The sequence below is a fragment of the Thamnophis elegans genome, chromosome Z (genome assembly GCF_009769535.1).
Source record: "Thamnophis elegans isolate rThaEle1 chromosome Z, rThaEle1.pri, whole genome shotgun sequence".
In the NCBI taxonomy this organism is placed as follows: Eukaryota; Metazoa; Chordata; class Lepidosauria; order Squamata; family Colubridae; genus Thamnophis; species Thamnophis elegans.
Genome location: NC_045558.1, coordinates 36,237,336 through 36,258,165, shown reverse-complemented (window position 1 = coordinate 36,258,165; position 20,830 = coordinate 36,237,336). Strand labels below are relative to the sequence as shown.

The window sequence follows — 20,830 nt, the reverse complement described above, 5'->3', positions numbered from 1 at the left end:
GTGGAGGAAGAGGCTAAAGCACAGATGTTGGTGTGTGTTTCCAGCCAAAAATCACAAAAGGGAGTGAAAAATGGTATGTTTGTGCACTCATTTATGTGCACTTCTTTATTTTTAAAAAAGCAAGCTAGTCTACACATCACTTAAAACTAATGCCATATGACTGAAATAAATACATAAAAATAGGCACTCAATAGATTGTAGCTTTTTTTTGCATTACAAAAACACATGTCTTTTTGATTCTGCAACCCTCTGTAACAAGTAACCATTTGTTAAAGGAAGCTGGTTGTTGCCTGATGTGTTTTCTGAAAACCGGATGTCATGACAATGCCAGAATAAAGCAGCAGTTTGCTATAGAAAGCAATCTGGTGTATTTCAGGGACGAAAACTATAGCTTTTATTTGTGTGTGTTTTGGTTTCTTTTGGAATGGCTGTGGACAAATTAGATTAGAATTTAAAGGTTGCTGCCAGATGAGAAGTTGGACTTACCCCCGCCCCCCAGATGCCTGGATTTTGTATTTTGTATCTGCCATAATGTGATGTTTCCGTTATGCTGAATTTTAATTTTTAATGTTATTTTACAAAGACCATGTATTTTTCTTTTCTTTTGCATCCTGCTGTAATATGGCACTGTTCCCCCTGTTCAAATAAAGGAAAAAGAGCTTTCAAATAGTTTACATTGATAAAAAAATTATATATATTTTTCTAATTTTTTGAATACACACAAAAAACACATATAAAATTGTATATATGATAAAAAATTTAAAGGGGAAGGAGTGAACGATAATTACACTTAAATTTGCTCCAGTAAAATTCCATGAATGAAATAGGGAGATTACTTGAAAGAAATTTTGGCTAGAACATCCCTTTAAGTAATGATCGTAGTCTAAGGAGAAAATCATGTTGCAAATTATTAGTTATATACAATTTTAATTGCAAATTAAAAATAGGTTGTTTTGGGAAGGATTTTCTATCTAGTTTTACAATATAATCTTATTTTCCTCCATTTTCTGTTAAAATATTTTTTTTTGCCCACATTCCTAAAGAATGTTCCACATCCTTAGATCTCTGAAGCTCAATATTGCTTGTTCTGACTTGAATTTTCTAACCCATCCTGAAGTTTTTGAGATTGTGCTGACATATTTTTCTATTTTATATAGAATTAAAAAAATTATATATATTTTTCTAATTTTTTGAATACACACAAAAAACACATATATTAATATTCACTTTGGAAAAAATAGACATTTTTATATCTAATTTTCTGAAGTTATTCCTCATTTTTATTTTATCAGTGTGTGTGTGTGTGTGTATGTGTGTGTGTGTATGTATGTATATATATGTGTGCGTATGTGTGTATGTATGTATGCGTATACACACACACAAACACACACATACAGAATTTGTAATGGAAGAAATTGAATAATAAAACTGAATATTTCTGCATATGTATGTATGTGTGTGTGTGTGTGTGTATATGTATGTGTGTGTGTATACACACACACACACACACACATAACATACACACACACACATATATATATATACACGTATATATATATATATGTGTGTGTATTTATATATCTCTTCAGTTTTATTATTTACCGTATTTATCGGCGTATAACACGCACCGGCGTATAACACGCACCCCCCATTTTAACACAAAAATTTGAGTAAAAATTTTTTTCATTAAAAATAATGACTTGGAAGCTCGGAACTTAATGTTGGATTAAAATTTATAACATTAGAACATGAATTATAACATTAACTCCTCTTAAAAGGCAAATATGAAATGAAAAAACACCTCTTTGAGCAAAAAAACTTAATCAGAATCACTGCTTTTTGGAAAACCAAAACCTCTTCCTCATCTTCACTCTCTCCCTCTTTTTTCCCTTCCTTCCCCCTTCCTCTTGCCTATCAACTTCATCCTCTTTGTCTTTCTGCTCTTTCCCTCTCTTCCCCTTTTCTTCCTACCTCCTTCCTTCTCCCTCCCTTCTTCTTTTTCTTCCTTTCTTCTTCCATCTTCCTCCTTCTCCTTCCATTCTTTCTCCTTCCATCCATCTTTTCTCCTTCCATCTTCTCCCCCCCTCCCTTCTTCTTTTCCTCCCCCCTCCCTCCTTCCTTCCTCTCCTTCCCTTTCTCACACACAGGAAGGGGAGGGGGGCTATCTAGTCGCTTTCACAGCATAATTTCTTTATCTAACTTTTAAAAAACAGTGTGCAAATCAAACGAGATTTTCGTAACCTGCGAAGCACCAAGTTATATTATGTTGTTACAATTCGCAGCTACTCCATTCTTTCTGATAGGGAACTACATTTCCCAAGATGCCTCAGGTCCTCAAAGCGCTGAACGCAGCTTTGCAATTGACTCCAGCGAGGCCTGGCAGCCGCCGGCTGGGGTGGTTGTCAGGGCGATGCGGAGCGGACGCGCCGTTTGTTACTGCTTCCAGCAATCAAGACGGACAAGGGAAGCGACTGAAACGGACGCTGGCCGCAGGAGAGCGAGGCTGCTGCCAGCCGTTTCACCTTGCGCAGCGAATTTGACTGGGTCCCGGGGCTTCTGCCGGGTGGCAGAAGCCCGGGACCCAGTCAAATTCGCTGCGCAAAGTGAAACGGCCGGCAGCAGCCTCGCTCTCCTGCTGCGGCTTCTGTTTCAGTAGGGAAGAAAACTTCCTTCGCTTCCCGAATTTGACTGGGTCCGGGGCTTCTGCCGGGCGGCAGAAGCCCGGGAAGCGAAAGGAAGTTTTCTTCCCTATTGAAACAGAAGCCGCAGCAGGAGAGCAGGGCTGCTGCCGGCCGTTTCACCTTGCGCAGCGAATTTGACTGGGTCCCGGGCTTCTGCCACCCGGAGTATCGGCGTATAACACGCAGGCAGGGTTTAATCTTGCAATTTTAGTTTTAAAACTGCGTGTTATACGCCGATAAATACGGTAATTCCTTCCATTACAAATTCTGTACAATGGGCAAAGCAAACACACTGCAAAACAATAGAGGAAATAACAGGATTCTGCAACAGCTGCCAAACTACTTTTCCAGGAAACAGATTTAACAAGTCAATTAACTTTATAGATTATAAATGCATCATATGGATATTCCTTTTTTAAAAAAAATGCTCCTACCAAGATAGCCATTGATCTAAATCATATTGTCTTTCAGCATAGCTCAAGTGGTACACCAAATAAGGTAAAGCTTTATTTTACTATTGCAGATTAGAACCATTTTCATAAAAGTGGTCAGAGAAAAAGCTATGTTGAAATTGTGCCGCTTATCTGATCCAATTCTGAGGATTAAGAACATGCTGTCATCATGCTGTTCTTGACATATTTGAGTGGTATATTAACCCTATCAGTAAATAAAACCTGGAAAGACCTTTGTTTGCATTACAACAGTGGAAGCAATTCTTTTGTCCTAGCACCATTAAGGGGCAAGACTATTCAGCATAGTCTGAAACTTAACAATAAATATTAGCATCAGAGTTACTTATTACATCTTTCAATCAGGCAATTTCCTTTCTTCAGCTGTGCATCTATTGGAACTGATCTGCTGCATCTCCTTTTACATATGTTCTATAAATGTAAGATTGTTTGTTGTGTTCTCAGGATATGTGGCTTGAGAAGATTGCCGTGGTTCAACTTAATAGGAACTGTGTATTATATGTAGTTTTCTTTGATCTGGGGCATCCAATGTAACAATTTATGTTTTAAGCTAAGCAGAAGCCAAGCTAAGAATATCATTAGGGTCATTATTACTTTCAGCAACCCTGTAACCAAATCTCCAGGAGTGATTAGCTTGCCTGCAAAGAAGGAGCAAAGATATGAAGTTCTATGTTTGATTCAGAGAAGAGAACTAGCAGATCACCAGATTTTTAAAAGAATATAGTGTAAGGTTGGAGACTTCTTATATTCCTCTGGCAGTCTACCTTGTTCCTATTGGCTGTCTCTTAAGTATCTATACATTTGTGCCTCATTCTCTGGTGCTCTAGTTCTCTATACTTGGAGACGATAGTTATACTTGGAGACGATTTCCGCTGCAGTGAATCAACACTGTACAAATGTTCTGGGCTGACATCATTAAAGAAAAAAGAGAACACATTGTAGATACGGACAAAAATCACATTTGGGGAGAAGTATTACCATTTCACTCAGAACTTATAAAACTCTGGCTGACAAAGGCTTTGCAATACTGGTAGGCAGTGTTTCGTATACATGCTTTGTAATACTGGGAGGTTGCAACTATTTTAAGATATTGCAGTTCAACTTCTAGATTTCCTCAGCCTGCAGTTGAAGTCCACACATTCTAAAGTTGCCTGACATTGAGGAACACTAATTGAAGAGAAGAATTTCCACTGCAAATGTTGTAGTTGGATATATTTGAATTTATGTAGCAAAGTCCTCTTTCCATTTCTGAAAATGCAAATTGCTCACTGTGTGTCTACCCATTGATTTAATAATGTTACAATCCAGCTGCATTGAAACAAAGGGATTGATGGTTAAGAGCATGAGTCAATCAGGGTTGGGATTATTTCTATTTGTCCATCTTTTCTCTTCATTGGGCCTGTGGCTACTCCCTTCCTGGTACCCATAGAACAGCCCTTTATGGAAACTGCCTTGATAATGATGCTGGCAGGCTTACTTTGAAGTACTGGGATTGATTTTGTTCTAAAGAAAAACTCTATTTTATGCATGGATATTACTTGTGGGTCTTGTTATATACTGAATGCTGCTTCTGTTTATAGCTTGCTTTATTGCCCTTTCATCTATATGAAGTTTGGAAACAGCATATCATGAATACTCAGTTATACTTGCTAATGCTAGCATCAACTTTTCATTTTTAGGAAGTGTTTTTCATCATATGTAGAGGAATATGATAATAACTTGGAACTAGTTACATATGCTGTAGCTCTGTGTCTCCCCATCTTACCAACTTACCGTGTGGACATCAGTATCCAGAATTCTGGAAGTTGCAGTCCACATATCTTAAAAGTTGATAAAGTTGAAAAACACAGAGCTATTCTATACTACTAACTGCAATAGTTCTCACCCATCTGCTTTGTTTCAAGCATTATTATTGAATCTGCTATTTTTATTCTTCTCTCTTTCTTTGAAAAAGGCCATCAACTTTCAAAATATACACAGTGACACAGTTTTTAATCATTAACTACTGGTGCCAGTTTGCTAGTTAAATTATTGCTAGGTATTAGTCAAACATTTAGCACAATTAAAAACTGCAATGTTAAATTTCATTTGTTGGCCTTTTTATTAGATAAGCTAGAAATGAAAGCAGCAGGGAATTTAATTGGCAGTATTTTTTTCTGGTTAAGTCATTACTTTGATGAACTTCAGAGCAATGTTTATGGCTCCTAATTAACCATGATAGTCATTTGATTGAATAATCACTTTGGAAATGTTTCTAAAATTTGATTAGAGCTTGACCCATTCTGATAGTCATAAATTCACCAACAGCACTTTTAGAATCATACCGCTTTAGGTCCTTTGGAAAATCAAAATCAAACTGGAGAGTTTTCTTTTCAAACCAGAGTGTAGTATTTAATCGTATGGCTATGTTAAATGCAAAGTGGTGGATAGCATGAAACTGCTAACATGTCAATTGAAATATTAGGAAATGATATATTTGGACTCATCGATAATTAGATTGCTCACTGCCATGCAGGTAGTTCTCAACCTATGATCACCACAGTGACCAGAACTTCTGTCCCTAATTGAGACAGTTGTTAAGTGCTCTGCTTTATGACCTTTATTGGCATGGTCATTAAGTGAATTTGGCTTCCTCCATTGACTTTGGTGTCAGAAACTGGATGGGGGAAAAGAAGAAAGAATGGAAGTGTACTTACTGACCCTGTGCATTTAGATACATTTTTTTACACCAAAGACATTGCTAAGATGTGTAGATATGCTCAAGAATTCTGCATGTTTTTGTTGCCTTACAAAGCCTTCACATTAGAGATTTAACACATAATCATTTCCATTCAAGAAATAAATGGATTTAAGGCAGAAGCAGTAATTAGAGCAGTGGTTCCCAACCTTTTTTTTGGCCTTGCCTTACTCAGCATCTCTAAAATCCTGACCCCCACTCTATGACATATAATTCTTATTTTACTCAAAAAGTGAACTCTACTCATGCATAGGAAGCTTAAAAGCCCATTAACTTGTTTTAAACAAAGGTCAAATTCCCTCCCTGTGGGGCCTGGGCCCCACATTGGAACCACTGGATTAGAGCTTCTGTGTACTCTTGATTCAGTGATACATAGTAAAATTTATTCCATAGGTGTTTTTTAATGTCAGTATGATTATTCTTTCCCTTCCTTCCTTCCTTCCTTGGGCTTACTGTGATTCTTAACAACCTTTCGGTAAAAATAGGGATTGCATACCAGGATATGGAATAAGGATCTTACTTGACAAACAGAGGTGGGGAAGGCTTCAGTGCTTTAACACTTCTCTCCATTACCTTGCTTACATATTTTATATGCAACTAATCATGGGCTACATGCAAAACTGCAAATTATTCAGTAATATGAGAGCACAGCTAGAACAAACATTCTATGTTATGCTGCTAATGTTGATATGAAGTTGCATGTTCATTCTTCTAGTAGTTATTTACTGTTAGTTTGAAGTTTGAGGTGGGAAACATAACCCCAAAAGCTATCACAATAAAGGTAAGTTTGCTTAAATGGAAGGACAGATTGCATTTATAGTAGTCTGCCGTGCACTGTTAGTATTTTTAACTGACTTTAAGAAAATATTTCAAGTATTGCAGGTCTAATTAACAGGTATAGTTCATAGTAAAAATAATAAATATACGAGGAATAAGGAAATGGATAGATGCTCTTACTGTATCATTGGCTACACTCCACTCAGTGAATCAATGTAAAATCTCATTTTCTTTTCCCCTAACTCCTTGATACGTATCACTAGTCAGTGAGCAGTGAAATTGAGGATTGAGTTTTGGAAAAGGACTGCACACCACACTGAATAAATTACTTTTGGTCTTTTATTATTGTTTTCTAATTCTTCAGAGATTATCTAAGAAAAAATATGATAGTATAGCAAACTACATTTTGCTTGCTAGAATGTTAAAATTTAAATTCTAGAATAATACATGTGAACAGTTTGCTATGCATTGAAACTCAAGAATAAAATTAATATCCTTCAGAAAAGCTGCAAGTACTGTGCACAAAATATGGTTGAACTGCTGACCAACAAGTCAGGAGATTGTGAGTTCTAGTACTGCCTTATGCAACTGACTGACTTTGGGCATTTTTAGCCCAACCCATCTCACAGGAAAATATGTTGTTATCAGGAAAATATGAGCAGAATATTTATTCTCATATTTAAGGAACATTTTGTGTGTAATTAAATATAAAATAAATATTTATTAGATAAAAATATAATAAACAAGTAAGTAATTAAAAGTTATGACAATAGTTGGAGAAATCTCAGGAGACAATCTATACTCATGAGTAAATTTAAAAATAATTGTATATTCCAAATTTCTTGGAATATTTGGTGATTAGGTGAAATTAAATAATAGGAAGGTATGTGGCTGTATTGTAAGTTCCCAATTCCAGAATTATATGTTAAATGGAGAAACTATATAAATTGTATAATAAATAAATAATAAAGATATGGTAATTGTATTAATTTTACTATAGCCTCTCATATTTTGGTGGGAAGCTGCTGCTTCTATCATTTCTGGGTTTTTTGTTTTTGTGAAGAATAAAATGGATTTAATGTTAGTATTATACATGAACAATCAAGTTAGTACATGAACAACTGATATGAATATCCCTTCCACTACCGATTACCTATTTCACATTTAAATTGCCAAAACATTAAAAGCTCCAAGAAACCAGAGGGTGTGGAAAAACCTTGGCAAGGTAGACATAGTTTTTCCCTATCCACACTTCTATTAGAGCAGGCAAATAAAAGAAAAAAATGTCTGGTGTTTGAACAAAAGTTCAAAATTGTATTTATCAAGTTTTAACTTAATGCAAAAATACTCAGAGTATTAAATGTGTTTGAAAAACTTCATTATATATCGGGTTATATTGATTGAACATCAGAATAAAATAGTGTAAACTTACGGATAAGTCTGATGTTTCAGTGAAGTTTGATGGAGTGGCTGATTATATGAGATGGTTGGTTTTAAAATGATTGCAAATGGTTTTATTGGAAAAATCAAATATTTGTAGACCTTTAAAAATGAATATGTTTTCTTTCCATCAAACATCCTTCAAAACTAGCCTTTATTAGTTGAACTGATCAGGATAGTATCAGGATATCTAAATGATTGGAACGCTAAGAAAACATAGAATCATTTGAATTTTAGAATTTGGATAACCCATGACCCGTTGAGTCATATTTTCAGATATATTTATCTAAACACAATGCAAATTTAAACCATTCATTGGTCTTCCACATTCAGCTGATCCCCTGCAATCTTCCCAAGTTTCTCCAGTGATTTGTGGGAGGGTTAGGAAAGTTGTAAGGGAGGATCATGTGACTATGGCAGTGGGGTGGTAGTGCTGAACAGCAGCAGAGAGCAACACTGAAATGGCAAAAACTTTCTAAAACTTTATTCCCTTATGAGTAATGGATCGCAGCATTTTGTAAGTTAATTCATTTGAAGTACCTCTTCCCCATAATGCATAATTTCACCCATTTAAGGATTAAAGATACAGGAGCTTTATTAGGATATAGATTCTAAATGGAACCAAGCTTTAGCAGTATTTTTTTAATGTTCAATCTGGCTGGCAACATCACTTTCATGTTTGCCATGTGCAGTTTGATTGTTTCAGTCAAACAATTCTTTCACTAATATTGCCTTCTCATTTCAGAAGTGCCTAGTGCCATTCCCATTTACATGAGGCAGAAGGCTTCCTCACTCACCCAAACAGAACAGAAGTTAAGTCTTTCTGTATATATATATATATATATATATCCTTGTATGTATGTGTGAACTTTGTTTTCTTATTGTCTAAAACTCTTGGCTTAGATTAAATATACTAAAAATGGACAGAATTAGAAAAATATTGTAAAATTGTTCCTGAAACACAAGCTTTCTTAGAGGTACACCTTTTGTCCATATGTAAGCTCTGGAAGACAGGGTTGTGTTTGGGTGGTTTTAATTCTTTATTTCATATTTTTTCAGGTATGGTAGCTTATGAGACAACTCTATGTTACTACAGTAAAAACAAACCTTTTCTCTAAAACAGAAAATAGCATGGCAAAGTACTATTCATTCTTCAGGTTTAGGTTTATTTTGAACATATTGTGCATTCCCTAGTTACCTATTTTTGTACATCATGATAGATACTGTATATGTCTATCAAAGTAAAGAATAAAGAAAAGGGGGGAAAAGTGTTTTTATAAATTACAATCTACCAATAGTGATGCTAACAAGGATGGTCAATAAAATTCATGATAAGAAAAAAAAGTGTTCATACTTGTTTTAAACTCATCAGTTCAGTTTAACTGTGAACTTAATTGTGACTTAAAATAGTTTCTAGAGAGGAAGCCTGTCTAGAATTGCCCCTGGAGCTGTAAAAACAACCTGACCTGGAATCTTGGCCTGGGATGAGAGCAGTCTAAGAGGACTTCCCAGAATGCCCCGATTCCCATGAAGGAGGAAGGTCCTCCCTTCCTGGTCAGTTGTCTTTGCTGAGATCTGCCCTGAACACTGCCTTCCATTGTAGCAGTCCCGAGAAAGGCCCACCATGGTGCTACCCTGCCATCCTGACAAATTTTCTCACAGGATTTGAATTGCTTCGCTTTGCAGCTCTAACTAGTTTCCTTTCTACAAGGGGAAGTGTCTTCAGATGGCTCTTAGCACACGCTAGTTTGTAGTGGCTGTCTTAAAGTGACCCTGGGTGAGTCTCTGGCTCTTTACTGCCCCTTCTTGGTGTTCCCCATCCAGTGGACTTTGGCTCCTGACTGGCAACTTCCTGGCTCTGTTGGGCTGTGAAGGATGTGTGCTTCCCAAAGTTTCCTTTTGGAAAACCAAGAGTGAAAACATTTGGCTTACTTTTTCACTGTAGCTAGTCTTTTATACAATAATCTTGTGAAAAGTTTCTTGAATTCTAAATATTACACTTTCTAGATTTTTGAAATCAAAGTTTTCAGTGAAAAAAATCCTACTTTATTTTACTATATTAAATAGTAAGAAATGTAGGGTTGTTTGCTATAACCAGTTCATTAATATCAGAAATTTACAATAGCATTGTAGAGCATAGTAGAGTTCTAGCATCCGGTGCAGTACCTTATGGGGTATTGTAAGAGCTATTTGTCCGAGATGAATTGCTTTTCATCTTGTTAATCAATTCCCATATGTTGGTTTATTGGAAATGTGTAATTTGTGTCAAATTTCAAGATATACAGATACACCTTTTTGACCAGCAACAAGTTCAACAATTTTTCTATCAGTGTTGTGTCAGAAAACACTATTTATATAACATTTATGTAGCAATAAGTGTGCCATCCTTTTGTAAAAAAAAAAATCTAGATTTTTTAGAGAACTAATTTAGCTGTTATAAAAACTTATTTCTTTAACAATTGACCAGAATTTTAAAATCATTATTATTTGCTTTTAATTAACAAATAAACTAAGCTTGTAAGATTACATTTAGGAAAATGCATGGCTTGAGAATACTTTGTACTAAATATTGTAAAATAAATAAAATAAATCCTATGCTATTACCATCAGTGTATTTTATTTCACTATTCATTTACTACATTACTTGGGCCTCCTTTCAAGGCAAGACATTTGTGTGTGTGAAGAAACAACTGAAAGGTGAAGCTTTTCAATGTTTTATTTCACTTGGCAAAATCACAATTTTTTCTACATATGCCAATAAAGTAATTTTGGGAATTCATATTTTATTCTCTCAGCAGCCTGTTTTATTGCTAATTAATACTCTAATCTGCAACATTCTAATGAGCCTGGTACATAAAGTATATGTGTCTTGACTCTTAGCTATAGCATTTACTTGGGATTTTTCAGTTTGGAATGTCAATTTTCAAAATTTCTCATGTTTTCTAGATAAAAGTTCTGAAAGTTGGAGTTCCAACACATTGAAGGAGACCAAGTTGGAAAGAGCAATGTATTTTAATAATCTGTTTCTAGTGAGTAATGTGTCTGCTTTTCCTAAAATTACAGGTTGTATGTATGAAAAAGGTCCAAGGCAATTTTATGATGACACTTGTGTTGTTCCAGAGAAATTTGATGGTATGTTATGTACATACATTTTTGTTCAACTATCCAGTCTTATGGAAGAAGTTATATGTAATGAAACCAAAAGAGAATAAAGGATTTTTTACTTGACAAAGCATATAGTAATGATTCAATCAAAGAGGATAAATATAATTTGTTATTTATGTGGTTGACCTTTGCTTTTTGAAATCAAAATATGTTTTGCAATCATATCACTCTGTTTTTGAGAGAAAGGATTCTAAATTCAGAACCAAGGCAATATATTTTACTTCTAATTATTAGTTCTAATTATTCCAATGAGTCATAGATAGATTTTATGTCTTTATCAGTGCATTTGAAATCTATTTTAGAAACTTATTGAAAATGATTAACAAACAGAACAAATGCAGCTACTCTGCACTTACTAATAATCCAAATTCTTATCTTATATTTCAATCCCTGAAAGGGTTAATTATAGAGAGCACAAGTACATCTGTTTTTCTATGTGTATCAACAGTTTTGTTGATTGTTATCTCTCTGTATTTCTTAAAACTGATACCTAAAGAGTAAAGTATAGTATAATACCAAACAGTCTTTAACTAATATCATGTGTCATATGAAGCAAAGCATATTCTTCTCATTATCAGATATCAAACCAGTATGTATTATGAAAATACATACTAATTACTAATAAGATTAAGATTGTTTTTTGTAGTCAAATGAATTTGAATGGATATTTCATGTCACATTAATTGGGTTCCACTTCAGCACTGGGAAAAGCTGCTTTGCAAAACAGACAGCTAAGTGATTTATGTCTTAAATTGATAGTTGTATCAATACTAATAAAGAACCTTTAAAAAAGTAGAGACAGTTATGGCAGCCAAAAACAAGGGAACATGGGAAATGTAATGGTTCTTTCCAACTTTGCAATTTTTTTGAAGTGTATTCAGTCAACATTCTTTGGCTGAAAGTCTTCTGTTATCTACAAAGTCTTGTCCATCACCATTACCTTTTCATTCAGCTGAAGACAGCTAAGAATTTCATTCTTGGTTTTCCCTTTAAATTCATGATAACTTAATCCTCTCCTGAGCTTCTATAGGTGTCGGAAATTTTGATCATTTCTAAAAACCAAAAATCCTCTCCAAAGGGGAATCCAGAGAAAAGCTGTGCTGTCATAATATTCATGTTTACAATAAAAGACTAGTTTTTCCTGTAGAATAGTATAAAAAAAATCAAGGACTAAAGCATCACTTATTTCATTTGTGTTTTGTGGCACAAGTAAATATTTGATACGGTTTTGATCAAACTACTAACTTGACTTTTCCCTCTCACCCAATCTTCTGGAAACACTATTATATACTTAATAATCCAATTGTCAGCCTTAAATTTATTCAGAGGGTTAGTTAATAACATTGATTCACTCAATTTCACAGATAATGAGGTGAAAATTCTCTAAACTTTTCATCTGTATGGTAGTGAGGAACTTTCTATAAAGGTTAAATAAATGCAGAACTAATTTAATTGTCATATAATGTATGAGATTTTTTTAATCATTCATCTGCATTTAAAAATAATGTCAATATTCATAAGGTGAACAAAAATAATTTCACTTATGAACTTTTAGCTGACAATTGTATATTTTGAATATTTTATTCAGTAAGGTGATTTTTAAAAATATGTAATTAGCATTTTGTGGTTCTTATATGAAAATATAGCATGTTAGATTATCTTTGAGCTTCAATATATAAATGTACACTTTCTCAATTAATAGTGCTTTTCAGAAAATTGTGAATAAATAGCTAAGTGATGTGAAATACTAAAAAGGAACTGATTGATCCATAAAATTTGAATACCATACAATAAAACCCTATTATTCAAATACTGTTAAATTTTTTCATATAGTATTTGCAGGCACTAGAAGATACATACATTGTTTTTCCTAATGAGAGATTATATAAAATGTTGCATACAAATAGAGTCCTTTAGATATCACCATTTCCAAAGCTGGATCTTGCATAACTTTTGATAGTTACTTTCATACTGTATGATTTCACTCTGGAATAAGTAAGTAACATTGTATTTTAATAAGTTTGTAAGCTATTTTCTGAAGAATTATAGTGCAGTTTGTTGTCCCAAAGTCATGAATAGTATCCTATGTATCAATCCCTTTCTCTCTTCTCTCTTGCTGCAATAGCATCTTTTTTTTTTCTTTGTTGGTATTAAATTTACTCTATCTTTGGGTCCAATGAAATAAAATAAATGAACCCACACTTTCTTTTACATAGGTGACATTAAGCAGGAGCCAGGAATGTATCGTGAGGGCCCCACATACCAGCGGCGTGGTTCCCTTCAGTTGTGGCAATTTTTGGTAGCTCTTCTTGATGATCCATCAAACTCTCATTTCATTGCTTGGACTGGCCGAGGTATGGAGTTCAAGCTGATTGAACCAGAAGAGGTGAGTAGGGTCCCCTATATTGCATTTGTGCACTTTAAACATTGCTTCAGTACTTTTTCTTCTTTATTTCTATATTGCCTTACTAAACTCAAAAGTAATATGGTCTTATGCATAATGCATCTTTGAAGTCTTTAAATATAACATTTATGATTCTGTACATGTATATGACTCCATACACATCAAAGCATGCAAGAATCGACTACACTAGACTTGCAGTCTGTTTAATCTACATGTATTTTAATAAATTCTCAGCCCAACAGGACTAGCATTGATTATTGTGAAGAAAATCGGAGAGATCATTGTGTTCCTCACATTGAGATCCTGGAAGTAAAGTAGAATATAAAAATCAAATAAATACCTTTCCCTTTATGAGTAAGGTTGGCAAATAGGGATCAGATATGACTATTGTATACATTTATACTTTGGCTAAGATTTAATTCACACAATATCAAGCATGCTATTGTCTTGAAATTCATTTTTAAAGAATCTAATTCTACCACAGCTCTTAATATCTGAACTGGGCCTATGTATCTTCTCTGTTAGCCTTCTTTCTTTATATCCATTTTCATGTGATCTGTGATTCTTCACACCTTTCAGAGTCTCTACAGACACACCCTTTCATATGTAAAGAGCCATGCATGGATTTTCAGACTCTATTATACTTTGGAACACATTAAAATCCCCAAATCTCCATAAAGGTGCCAGAGATACTATTCTGTTTGAAATCTTATTTTACCCAAAAAGAGAGGAATAGAGGAATGCTTAGAAAGGGCTAGAGTTCCTTCTTGAAAGAGGAGTACTGGTATGTTTGGAAGAATTGTGATCCCGAATAGTAAAGTTAAGTTTGGGAAAATGGTGAAAAGATACTTGGTGCAAACCAAAATAGATAAACAATGAAAACTAACCAGCTTTTTGAGCCTGAATGCCTACTTCTAAGCAAAAGAGAGAATATGAAGGAATGGAATAGGAAGAGTATATAGTGGCCTGTTTTGGCCATCTGAATAGAACATCCCTAGAAATATGATATTCAGCTGATATTCAGTTTTATCCTAACATAACATCAATATTCAAACTTGAAATGTACACAGTACATTAGAAAATCTTGATATTTTTTTAAAAAAACATTTAGCTAACATTGCTAACATTTTTATTTATTTTGTTTTCATCAATTTTTATTTTCAATTATATGTTTATATTATGTCTACATTTTGAAAAGCTGCATTTATTTGCATATTATTTATTCTGTATTAAGTTTGTTTGAACAATTTATGATGTTCAAAGATAAATTTATATGTCCATCTCTCTCTCTCAGACAAAAAAGTGACTTTGGAAAACCACAAGGGTTAAAAACAATTTGCTAAATCAACTGGATGCCCAAAGTTACCATTGCACACCCATTTTATGTCCTGTTGCACTGCAGGTTCTACCGGGACATCAGATCAACATACATTCTTCCTCTATTAGAAAGATTTCTAGGGAAATCAGATAATTTCTTCCTGTACCATCTTCAGAATTTAATGCAGCCACAACTTGTGCAGTAAGAAAATTTTGTGCTGCTGAAATAAGGAAAAAATACCTAAAGACCTAAAGATCTTTATTTCTATTACTATTTTGCTTAATTATTTTCCAATATTTTTTAGAAAATATATTATTTTAATATTTAAGTTTGGTGCCAGTCGGTGACCATAAAAAAGATCTATTCTGATTCTGATTTACCAGCATGCCAGCTCAAAAAGACAATGTTATTAACACAAGGCTTTCCTAGCCATTCAGTCCAAATGACCCCAAGAAGAGCAAGGCCTTAATGAAAGAAACCTGCAGGATATGCCCTCTTTGCTAGATCTAGATCAAGGATAGATAATTGTAGACAGGCAGTTTCATAAATAACCTGGCAACTATGCAACATAGTGCTTTATTGATGACATACATTGAATTGCATCAGAAAACCCATTGTGAGTTCATGCTCACAAAACAGAATTTTATACTAATATATAACACGACATAACATAATGTATATAGCGTTGCTATACTACATAACAGGAAATGCACCACTGCATTTGGACCAGCCATTGCCTCTGTACTTTCTAATGCAGAGTTAATGATGGAAATTCTCTGGATCAGGAGGACCTTAAAACTCACATCTACTTAATCTTGATTGATTCAGGTGAGCTGAAACCTTCTTCACCATCTAAATTTCCAGGCTCTGGGAAAAATATTTGCAATAGCACTTTGGTTGATCAGGGTGCAGATTTATTTATTTAGTGTATGTAACAAGATGAAGATATACAAACAGATATCATTAGCCCATTGACATTATTTATAGATGTGAGTATCAGCAGTAGTTTCACACAGGTGTCAAATAGGTACATGGAGGCAGTAGAGCTCTAAGACAACCTACAAAGCTGAGGTTTCAAACTCAAATTGTTCCTTTCCTCAATATAAACTAGAAGTGATCCTGGCAAAAGGAAGAGAACCACAGGAACACCATGCCTGCCATACTAGCTCTCAGTTTGGTCTGGTTTGGCCGAACTGGTAGTAGCAGTAGCGGGAAGTGCAGAAGGGTCCCGAGTGCATGGGAGCATGCCTGAACCAGTAGTGAAAAAATTGGCAACCCACCACTTGCCATACCTGTAAGCCAGTCCAAATGATACCATGACAGATGGCATCAAAAGTCCTGAGAGATCAAGAAATAATAAGATATATCAAAGTGCAATTGATCAATGCAATCAACCACCTCATTACTATGGGCAGGCCTAAATGCTGAGAGGAAGGGGTCAGATAAAGCCAGTTTTATCAAATTTATAAAACAAATTTTACAAAATGTAACAGATGGGTGCTAATCTTTCTTGGTGACAGGTGGCACGGCGCTGGGGCATTCAAAAAAACAGACCAGCCATGAACTATGATAAACTTAGCCGATCACTTCGCTATTATTATGAAAAGGGAATCATGCAAAAGGTGAGGAATTTGTATTTTTTGTAGTGAAATATTGCATGTTATTTAAAACTTGTTTAAAAATTCAAGTATTTCTAAACTGCATATCCAGTATGACCAATATAAGGAAATTCACTAAATGTGTAACTTCTAAATTTTCTTATGAAACCTTCTCCCCAGCCTATTATTTCAAAATCCATGACTTAGAATGTGAACCTTGATGTAAATTGAAACGTTATAGTAGGGTTTTGGTCAATTTTTGGAAATTTTTCCACACCATTAACTGATTGGCCTTCCTAATGCCTCTGTACATTTTTCTCCTTCACATACCCTCATGTCAGGGATAATACAATCCTCTTGCAAATATGTTTTTAACTTCCTTCAAAACCTTTTAAGGAGCCAAGACTCAAATCTGAGGCAGTAGTTTTCTTCCAAAGTTTCAGAAAATAAATAGAAAACTGTTACCCTCAATTATAAAATACACCTGTGTGTGTGTGTGTGCGTGCACACGCATACACACACACACACACATATGATCGTAATTAATGGTTCAATCTTTTTTGGTCTTCATTTTCACACTGCAGTTGTTTTTATGATTGAAACTATACCTGTCATTCTTATCCTATCATTTTATTTTCATAATAATTTCCTTAATGCATAAATATGCCTAACTTAATATTAATTAATATAAATTTGAATAATAAATTTGATAAATCAGTAAATAAAAGGTTAAGAATGCTGAGAGAGGATTAGAAGATTTCATATGTTGCCAGATGATGGTGGCCAGAATCCTTATCCATTAGCTATACTACTTGGGTCTATTAGAGGATGTAGTTCTGTAATATCTGAAGATCCCAGCACTGAAAGGAAGAAATACAGTGATTGGCCTAAGATTATTTGATTTCAGTGGCATGTTGGTGATTTCAATTTTGTTTCCCCAACTTCATCCAATACTTACACTAATAATCAGAATAATTATAGAAGTGAATTCAATATTCAATATATCTACTGTCTTTTCTTAATCAAAACATAATGCTGATTCCTTTTTAAAGCCAATCTTATTCACTTGTTTTAAATGAACACTGTAAAAACCAAATTAACCAAAATACAAATAGGATTTTGCTCAAGGGGGGAAGTAAAATCAAAATCTGATGAAAGCAGTATTTCATTAGGCCAATGGTACATTTGTGAATTAACAGCTTTTAAGCTTCCAAGAATGCTTTATCAGATAAGAAAAACATTTTATCCAAAATAGAAGGGTCTGTGAGTAGGAAAATATATGGTTAATGCTAACCAAGTTAGCATCAGATTAACATCTCTGAGTGTTCAAGTTGCAAGAAAACATGCAAAGCAGACCTTATAATGGCGGCCGGGGGAGGATGTTGTGTTCTTTCAAGAATTTGCCTCAAAATTACGAGGATGAAAAAGAGACTGTCATTGAATAGTATGCAAACTTTCTATTACAGTTTCTTTGGAAAAAATATCCATAATAAAACCCATGCAGAGAGATAAAAGTTCTGCCACTTTGCTGAAGACAGGCACAAAAAATGGTGGAATTCAAAAGCCATCAGCTTTTTTATACTTGTCTCAAATGACCACAGCCTCTCTTTTCTGAGCTCTTGCGAAAATAACATCTTGATCGAGTCCATTATCAACTTACTTTCTTGAAGATGAATGTTTTTCTGATCAGTTTAGTCACCCTCCACATCAAAATAGCCTGATGGTATCTAAATACTCAAAGTTTCCAATGCACTTTTCATCCATCATAAAGTAAAAACAAAACCAACCCCATTTGGCATAAAGAGCCAGGAACAACTAATACAGCATCAGGTGATGTGATACAGTCTAACTTCAATTGCTTCAAGCTTCAATATGGCTGAAGAATAGAATTGTAACTTTAAAAATATATTGGAAACTAATAAGACTGTCCTTGGCCTGTCTAATCTTGTGGGCACTTGTCTGGCAGTTGTCTCTTCCTTTGTCCCTCTTCTTTTCCTGCATTTGGGACAGCAGAAGCTTATTAACAATGAGTCATAGGTTTGGATTGTTCAATATATTTTTCAAATTAAAACAGTAATGCAATTCAAAAGAATTCTTTATGTTGGGATTATTTTTTTAATTATGTTCCCTGAACTCTAGGGTCTTTTTTTTTTTTTTTCAAAATATTGGTAGAGTTCTATGATAGACTAAGAGGAAAAGAAAAGTTCGTGCAGACTCACCTAATTTTCTATCGCTGGAGCTTGTCTTTCATCAAGAGTTCTAGGATATTTTTTAAAATGAAGTTTCTACAGCCTGAAAAAGTTTGAAAATCCCTATTCAATGTGATTTTTTAAAATAGTAAAGCCATTAATCTTCCATGTCATTCATTGTCGTCTAATTTTTGCCCAGTTTTCCTTGTGCATCTTGTTTTCTGTGTTCCTGATGCACAAAATATTTTTTGATACTCCTATATGGCTGCAAAAGAAAATTGTACTTCTATCTCTTACAGCCTTTCTCTTTTCCACCCTTCTCCTTCTTTAACATTGCTCTTAAGGTTGCTGGAGAGAGATACGTGTACAAGTTTGTTGTGACCCTGAAGCCCTCTTCTCCATGGCCTTTCCGGATAACCAGCGTCCCTTGCTGAAAACTGACGTCGAACGTCATATCAATGAAGAGGACACTGTCCCTCTGTCCCACTTTGATGAGAGTATGGTCTATATGCAAGAAGGAGCTGCTGTAATACCCCCTTATAATGAAGGCTATGTATATTAATTGGAGTGACAGGAGTGGAGCCCCCTTTTTCATCCTAAGCTTCTCCCTCTTTCATGAGACCAAGACAAAAGCTGAATTCCCATCAGTTGATTTTATAAGAATAAGGATTAAAAACTGTAAAAAGAATAAAAGAGTACTATAAAGGGGTTTCTTCTGTTGTATTACTCCTGTAGTCTGACATGGACAGTGCACTTTATTTGAAAAGGGAAGTTTAGAATCTAATTGTTTATTCTTTGGAACAAGGGTGGAAAACAGGTTTTAAGTACAACAAAGCTGTATCATGTCTGAGTTTGTTTCTGTTTCTTACTTGGTTAAAAATAATGTACATGTTCTCTAATTACCCATAGTACAGTTAATTCTAGACATGATCAATAACCATTTGTACACTACCTGGAGAATTATCTGTCAGGGACACTCTTCCCTCTCTCCATTTTCACTATAGTCTAGCCATTTTTCCTGTCTTTTTTATTGCTAGACAGACGTTATTTATCCCTTATAAAGATTGAGCTTTGCACATTCAGAATATGTGAACTACCACTGAGCTAAGTACCAATAATGCTAGATTTGAAAACTAGAATTAGATTTATAGTTTTGTTCCTTAAAAGACAGGATCCACTTTTATTATCTCTTTAAAACATATCTATGTATCTTAGACACCACCTTGATTCTGTATACAAGTCATTAAGGAAAGCATTCATTCTGGTCCAAAAAACACAGTTCCTGGTTTGATTATAAATTGCAAGGCTGTAGCTTAGCTTCTGATATCAGGTGCCATCTTGTTATGCAAATACATCAACATTTAATCGTTTTTAACTTTTCAATGTCCACCTGAGTGTAGTAATTGTTTATACTGAACTATTCTGCATATTCTTTTAACTTTATGTACAGGACTGTGATCACAAAGGGTGAGACAGAATGCTGTCCTTCCACTTTCTTTGATTCATAAATAGGTTATTTAATCAATAAGAATTAACTGTACTAGTTCTCATATCTTATTATGCTATTTCAATCCACAGCAGTTTCTCCTTCAGCAAAGCATCCAATATACAAATAAGTACTTTAGTAATTTTTAGACACAATATCCAATAATATGCATTTTAGCCTTTATACTGCTGTGTTATGTTGATAAGCATATATACATACTAGCTAATGCTATCGCTTCTGCTGCTGTCTTTATTCCTGTAATACTCTCTTTGCTGAATTATGCTCTTTATAAGCAATGCTGTAACTACAGGTAGTATTCAGGACAAAATAGATGACTTGAACCTTTTACTGTTTAGAAAAATAGCTTATGCCATAGCTGTGCTATATACAGCTTTTATGTGCATTGCAACATGGATAGACTTTCCAGCTTGCTAAAGAGGAGCTCTGCTGAACCTTTTATAATGCTCCATGGAGCAGAGACCTCTACATAATATCAAAATACAGTTATTTTTTTTCTTTCTTTTTGGGCTGTATCATGTAGTGCTGGCACTGATGCTTAACAATT

The 20,830-nt window shown here is 34.5% G+C and overlaps 1 protein-coding gene across 1 annotated transcript in view; it reads left to right on the top strand.

Annotated features, from left to right (window-relative positions):
* Window positions 1-19,441, top strand: part of ETV1 (ETS variant transcription factor 1) — an 88,492-nt gene extending 69,051 nt beyond the window's left edge. Inside the window, 7 exon segments of the mRNA XM_032238064.1 lie at window positions 8,851-8,880; window positions 8,883-8,918; window positions 11,169-11,237; window positions 13,487-13,656; window positions 16,513-16,614; window positions 19,124-19,151; window positions 19,154-19,441. Coding sequence (XP_032093955.1) covers window positions 8,851-8,880; window positions 8,883-8,918; window positions 11,169-11,237; window positions 13,487-13,656; window positions 16,513-16,614; window positions 19,124-19,151; window positions 19,154-19,341 — 623 coding nt within the window. The 3' untranslated portion in view covers window positions 19,342-19,441.
* The last annotated feature ends 1,389 nt before the right edge of the window (window positions 19,442-20,830 follow it).